Below are 6,806 nucleotides of genomic sequence, written 5' to 3'. Positions count from 1 at the left end.
GACGCGAGTCCGCATCGTGTCACAGGCTCATCGTTGAACGCCCTACCACCAAAGACGACCCAATCCATCAAAGGTATATTATATTACTACAAATAGTCCATAATCCCTAATCCCTATAAGTTTAGTACTGATTAATTAAGTAATTTATCATTTGCATACATGGTGCATAGCTCGCGTCGATTTACCTCTGATGCCATTTTTTATTTATTTCCAGCACGTTGAAACAAATATACACTATGTGGATGTGTTGATACAAAATGGGAGACGCTCTTATAAAAATTTCAAAAGTAATATTGGTGCTTTGTTGATCCCAAATGCTGAATTGGCGATTATTGTGGAGGAGGAGGAACAAATTGATGTGAATTCTGAATATGAACTTGAGGAAAATGTTGACATCAATAGGTGATAAAATTGTAAGTGTTTCTGGTAGTATAATTATTTGAACAGGTGCACAAGCACAATCTGCTAGTGTTAATGACCATCATGTTTTGCTTTTTTCTGAATTAAAGATTACAAATTTCTCTTTCAGATCGTTTAATGTCTACTATGGTGGTTCTCGAACATGTCAAATAAGTTGATTTTTATCCTAATGTTCGTAATGCTTATCATCTTATTTACAATGCATAACGTTAACATTGGCTGAAAGAAGCTTTGCAAACGTACAATTATTGAAGAACTATTTGAGATCAGCAATTACCCTTGAGTTTGAATGGTTTGGCAACATTATACTTCAAGAAGAAATTATTTGTTCAGAGTGACTTTGCATTGAGGAATTTCAGATTCTTTTAGAAAGTAACATCTATAATCATTTCATATATATATTATTATTTATGCATTTGAATGCTCATCAATAACATTTCATATTTATTTTATTATTACTATATTGTTTATTCTGCCCTGGGCCCCTACTTTAGATTTCGCCCTAGGCCCCCAAATCCTCGCCATGTGGGTGACATGGGAACGCCATGGCGCCCCCCGCCGCCCCGTCATACATGCACTCCCCCTCTCGAAGAGCACACGCATCGACCGCATGCCCGTTCGCATTCAGCAGAACCAGCCGGAACGCCTCTCACCGAGGAACCAGCCGGAACGGTCACCGGAAGAGGAAGACGCCGGGCTGGAACACCACCATACACAGGGATTGGAGATCCGGAGCGAACGTCACCTCCCACCTCGTGTCGCCCGAGTCGCCTGTATTTTCAAATCTTCATACTATAAATTCGAGTCGCGCATGAGAATGTGCGGCCTGAACAACTGCACAACGTGAAGAACCATAAAACTCCATCCATAGCCTGGAAAGAAGGCTTCAGTTGAGCAAGTAAACAACACCTCTCCATATCAACATAAGAGCTCAGCAGTTCATCTCTAGGGTTAACCCCTGCTGGTTTTCGGCAAGGTCTCACTCTGTCTTAGCGCCACCACATAAGACCACAGTGAGAAAACTAGAGGGCCTTACAAGCAACAGCAGCAGCAGCAGCATGCGGATCAGATTTACAAACCGGAAAACCATGCAAAAGAAGAAGAACACACGCACGACACACACCCACGACGAGCGCACAATCCACGGCTTGCAAATTTACAACTGAACCTCCCATCCCCTTTCCTTCAGTTCCAGGCAACATGAACAAACGAGGCGAGGCTCTCACCTCACCGCACCCTGCACGCCGGGACGGCAGCCGGGGTGCATTTCGGGTTCGGGATGGCCCTGTAGTGGACATTGTTCCCCGTTAGCCTACGGTGAATCCTGTAGTCAGGGACATGGATGGACTGAAAGCCTCCATCGCTGCCCGGCAACTGCAGTGGCTCAAGGGTCTCCACCACGTCGCTCATCAGCGGCCTCGCCTTGGGGTTCTGGCTCAGGCAGTAGTACGCCAGGCTGCAAGCCTTGTGAGCCGCCCGGACCGAGTACTGCCCTTCCAGCCTCGGGTCGATGATCTGGAGAAGCCTCCTCTTGTCATTCAGCTTGGGGCAGGCCCAGTCCACCAGGCTGTGCTCCCTGCTGGACCGTGACTTGTCAATGGACTTGCGCCCCGTCAGCAGCTCCAGAAGGACGACGCCAAAGCTGTAGACATCACTTCTAGCAGTCAAGTGGCCTGAGAACAATTCATGGTCAGATTCTGCTAGCGAATAATACTCCTATGCTATGTTGAGCAAATTATGTGTTGTTTCAACTCATGCAGTAGAAATGTTACTTCTGTGACTGCACAAGATGGAATCAGCAATATCATGCCAAGCTGCTTTACTGGTGTCTTCTAAGAAAATTAGTTATCAAAGAAAAAATTACAGAATGAGGACAGTACCGGTCATCACATATTCAGGGGCAGCATAACCATATGTTCCCATCACTCTCGTCGATACATGGGTCTCATCACCTTCTGGTCCAGCTTTCGCCAGCCCGAAGTCAGACAGCTTGGCAGTATAATCCTGTGTCAATTCAAATAGAAAGATAAATGTCATTATGTGAATCATATAATTATTCCCAGTGGATCTGCGTAGAACTGAAAATAAACGAGGCATGCACAAGCAATCACTCAACAGAGTCTAGCAGAATATTTGAGGTCTTGAAATCTCTGTAGATAACAGGCCTTTCAGCATTGTGGAGGCAAGCCAGCCCTTTGGCAGCTCCCAAAGCTATAGACATCCTAGTAGCCCACGGTAAAGGGGACGCTGTCTCTGATAGAGAAGGAAAAAAAGAACAAGAAATGTGGTCAGCGAAACTTCTTTCCTCTACAATACAAGTTTAGTCAAACACATAAGTACAAATACAGTTGATTAGTATAGTGCATATGCCTTGACCAATCAGTACATACATCTAGTTTCATTTATAAATGCACCACAATAAACCATGTGCTGAGTACTGACATTCTATATTACATATCACGATTGCAATCATTCAGTTCTAAGTTTAGTGTTTGAAGTTGCACATTTGGCATAAAGGATCAACAAGCTGTAGCAGCTAACGAGGATGGTCTCTAACTGGATGAGCAGGACTAGCAAACTTCCACCGTAACATGTAGAAGAAAGGAATAACAACAGGTGGGGAAAAATATAATGATGATGTTTACACAATTTGGATTTAGGCTGTCCAATTGGGAATCAGAAAGACGGTGCCAACCAATTGGCTTACCAACCACAACCAAGCAAAACAGAATGTTTAAGTGAAGACTCAAGTTGCTAAACTATGGGGAGGTCAGAAAAGTTTGAATGATTAACATGTCAGTTTTGACAATATTGTGAATTTCTCCTAAATAAAAGAACAGAATAAACTGTAATCAGTTCAAAAACAAAATATATTCAGTTCAAAACAGGCCAAATCCTACTGCTGATTGCAGCAGTAGCAATTACATGTCAAAATCACTGTTTACTGGATAATTTCTGGGGTCAAAATTTTAAGCCCTACAAAGTTTAGGTTGAAATGATATTCTGCTTGAATTAATCCTCTACTAATCATTTGCAAAAAGTACGAAGTTGATAGAAGATGCCAACTGCACCTACTCTAAGATCCCGGCAGAAAGAAAGAACATGTCTAGCTATATGGTAGACAAAGAGGTCGTGTCACACCGACAATGTTTAGTTGAAAAGCACGTAATTCTATTGAGCATTTTGTGATCAACATAAGGTTTTCTTATCAGTGAAGAAGGCATTCGAGAAAAGGGAGGCCAGAAATGAGTAAACATATGGTGCAAGAGGAGTTGCTAACAGTAAGAGAAGTATTACTTCGAAATAAATGATTTTCTAGACTTCCTCGAAACATGAACTCGTAGACAAGCAGCCTGTGATCGTCTTCACAGCAATATCCAATCAACTTTACTAGATTTGGATGCCTTAGCTGCCCCAGGAAATTAACCTCAGTCTGACCACGAAACAAAGAATGGGTTAAGAACTAAACATAAATATTGACAACTCATTAGCAAAAAGAGAACTTCAGCAGAGTAATGGCTTAACAGGGTAACGATAGTATGCAAAAATAATATTTCCGGATCCATTTTAATAGCATTATCTTAGCAGTAACATATGAAGCTAAGTCTCTTTGGTTGGTGATGTTGCGCAGCACACCAAGTACATAACTATACTAATGGACTTTACCATCTTATCAACTTTCCACATTTTGATCATAATGCATACCCAACATAAAGTGTTTTTACTACAATTTCAACTTACCAAGGATTATTCAGACTATGTAACCAAATTTTGTATATAATCATCAAAGTGTGTTCGTTGCAAGGATGCTTATTAGAAACTTGAGCATGAATGCATGAACCACAGATGCATAGCATCTGCAGATTTCACAAGATTACATGCATAACTTAGATATATCAGAGTTGTTGTATAACTACAAAATTTATGGAAGTCCATGCACACAATAAAATAAACAGTACAGATCGTGGGAAATACTGAAAAATTTGGTGACTCACAAGCCATTCTCTGTGTCCTTGATGTCCATCTTTGTTGAGCACCTTGACAGCAACAGGCAGCGATTTGAGGCCAACCCGGACATTCTCGTCTATATAACCCTTGTAAACAGTCCCGAAGCCTCCTTCACCAAGAACATAATCGGCACGAAAGCTCTTTGTGATCGTTTCAAGCTCAAACAATGTGAAGGCAATCACATTGTTGTATATGGAAATGTCCTTGGTATCTTCAATTTTGCCAGGCGTTGAAGGATCACTTATATCTGAAAAGGTCCGGTTGTGCTTCCTATCTGCAAGAGCATTCTTGGCAGAATGTTGCAGCAAGTGCAGCTGCTGAACTGAAGACATGTCATAGCAACAAAAGAATGAGAAAATTTACAAGAAATCCTCATAAGCAATATAATTTATTTTTACATGAGCAAGGGGTACACAGGTCAGGACCAGTGGACCAGATCTACTGCAAGGTTGCAGGCGATAAACCGAAAAACAATCTTCAAATTGCTCACACGATGCAAGTAGGTACTACTGGTAGTTCTAATTCAACTTGTAGGATCATGATTTTATTTTGCAGAAAACCGAAGAGACTGAACACTGGGTGGATTGGGGGGCACCCCAACTGCAGATGGCAAGGAGATGTCCCTAATGAAACCAATCAAGCAGAATTCATGATGCCAAAAACAAGGGGATAAGATAAGAGAAAGCACAGGAGAACGGCAACTCATCAACAAGCAAATGCATCAAAGAGGAAATCACAGGTCAGCGGTCTAGAAATGTACCATCAGTGCAGTAAAAGAAGAAAATTGAAGGAACACCCGAGGAGATGAAGGCTTTCACCAAAAAGGATGGAACTAACTTGAGCAAATACACACGCTAAGGCCAAATCTCTGCTGAATTAGATTAGAAGAAGAAGGAACACAAAAATGCAGAGCAGAAGTTTACATACAGCAGATAAAAATTCATCCGAGCAGCTGAGGAAAAAAAAAACCACCAATCCGAATAACCGACAAGGCACTTTTGTCAATTCCTCACCGACAAGAGATCCCATGAACTCGAGAAACGCCTCCTCCCCAAGATCAACTTGCATGCAATTGGAAGCCACCGGCCCGAGATCCCTGCAACTACCGACCCTAGAAAACAGAAATCTCCAAGAAACAGAAGGCAACAGGTCCCGTACCTTGCGCGTGCGCAGCGACGACGGCATTCTCTTCCCGCGTGCCGCAGTTGCCCATCGCCTCCTCGTCTTACTTGCGGTGTGGGTCGGTGCGCTGGTGGGAGAGGCAGCCCAGCCTCTCATTCTTGGCGGGGGCCGACAGCCGGCCTCATGCGGTCATGCAAGGGCGGATGCGCCTCCTCCTCGGAGCAGTGAGCTGTGCGTGCGTGCGGCGTACGAGGAGAACAAGGTGCGAGGCAAAGCAGGCAAGCAAAGCCGGCCGTGAGCGAGATGGAGATGGCGAGGAGTGAGTGAGGGAGGAAAGACTCTTCTTGTTCTTGGCTTGGGTCGTCGTCGTCTGACGAGCGAGCGAGTGAGAGTGAGATGCGTCGTGACTCGTGAGAAAGCGCGACGCCTCCTTAAAAAGTGCACTAGTGCTCCCTTTCACTCCACAATGCCTTTGCCACAAAGAAATCCCACTTGATTTCCCCAGTTCTAGATTATTATTTTTTTTTTAGGGGAAACCTTGCCGCTTTATTTAACCATTGAAACTCGGAATGTCATCCGAGATTGCATCTAAAATATAGTCCGGGGAACTTTCAACCAAACCATACAGAATTCATCTCCTACTCCTACACGTGCTAACTTATGCGCGGCAACATTCGCAGAACATCTAGTCCACGAAACTTTAAACTCTTGAAACCCTTGCAACATCTCATTTACCTCCTGTATCCATGGTCCCAACACCGAATAGTTCCTCGCCTGCCGATTCAGCATCTGGACCACTTGCAAACAATCAAGTTCCACATGCACTCTTTGCACATTGGTCTCCAAAGCCACCTGTAAGGCCCTCTTGCACGCTAGGATTTCCGTCGCTTCCGGATCCACAATGCTCGGGAGTAGGTGACGCGCGCCCGCAAGAAAAGCGTCGTTATTATCGCGAAGGACATCCCCCCCCCCCCGCGCCTTGCCCCTTGCCTTGGAGATAGCTCCATCCGAGTTAAGTTTCACCCATCCTTCATCAGGAACCACCCACCGCTGCATAGCTCTTCCTGCCGGCGCTCGGGTCTTAGGTGGGTGAGTGTTCGCCCACTCCTGCATGTGAAAACAAATCTTCTCTCATATTTCATGTGGTGGGGCGATTCTCTTACCATCACGCGCATCATTCCTTACTAGCCACATGTCATATACTACATGGATCATCGCCTCCCACTCATCGGAAGTCGCCCCGGTAAACCAGCTCA

General features: G+C 44.2%; 1 protein-coding gene across 2 annotated transcripts; it reads right to left on the bottom strand.

Moving 5' to 3' along the window:
• Positions 1-1,310: 1,310 nt before the first annotated feature.
• LOC123448112 (probable serine/threonine-protein kinase PBL8) lies at positions 1,311-5,975 on the bottom strand. Of its 2 annotated transcripts, none has more exons than XM_045124886.1 (6): positions 5,587-5,975; positions 4,416-4,750; positions 3,718-3,853; positions 2,537-2,673; positions 2,301-2,424; positions 1,311-2,093 (listed from the first exon to the last, which is right to left on the bottom strand). In XM_045124886.1, the coding sequence occupies exons 1-6, from the start codon at positions 5,639-5,641 to the stop codon at positions 1,648-1,650; spliced, it is 1,233 nt and encodes a 410-aa protein (XP_044980821.1). In that variant the 5' UTR covers positions 5,642-5,975; the 3' UTR covers positions 1,311-1,647. The 2 variants fall into 2 exon arrangements, with proteins under 2 accessions (XP_044980821.1, XP_044980820.1); XM_045124885.1 differs by having other exon boundaries at positions 4,416-4,745; positions 5,587-5,974.
• Positions 5,976-6,806: the final 831 nt, after the last annotated feature.

This window comes from Hordeum vulgare, chromosome 4H, assembly GCF_904849725.1.
Source record: "Hordeum vulgare subsp. vulgare chromosome 4H, MorexV3_pseudomolecules_assembly, whole genome shotgun sequence".
Classification (NCBI taxonomy): Eukaryota; Viridiplantae; Streptophyta; class Magnoliopsida; order Poales; family Poaceae; genus Hordeum; species Hordeum vulgare.
The sequence above is the reverse complement of the archived record's forward strand: the minus strand, read 5'-3'. Positions and strand labels throughout refer to the sequence as shown.

What these genes read in the sequence shown, in the direction of transcription:
- LOC123448112 (XM_045124885.1), bottom strand. Translation starts at nt 5,706, where the DNA reads ATGAGAGGCTGGGCTGCCTCTCCCACCAGCGCACCGACCCACACCGCA. An exon ending in CGTCGCTGCGCACGCGCAAG is followed by an intron (nt 4,746 to 5,586) that starts GTACGGGACCTG and finishes TCTTCAGTTCAG; the next exon opens with CAGCTGCACTTGCTGCAACA. An exon ending in CAAATATTCTGCTAGACTCT is followed by an intron (nt 2,425 to 2,536) that starts GTTGAGTGATTG and finishes GAATTGACACAG; the next exon opens with GATTATACTGCCAAGCTGTC.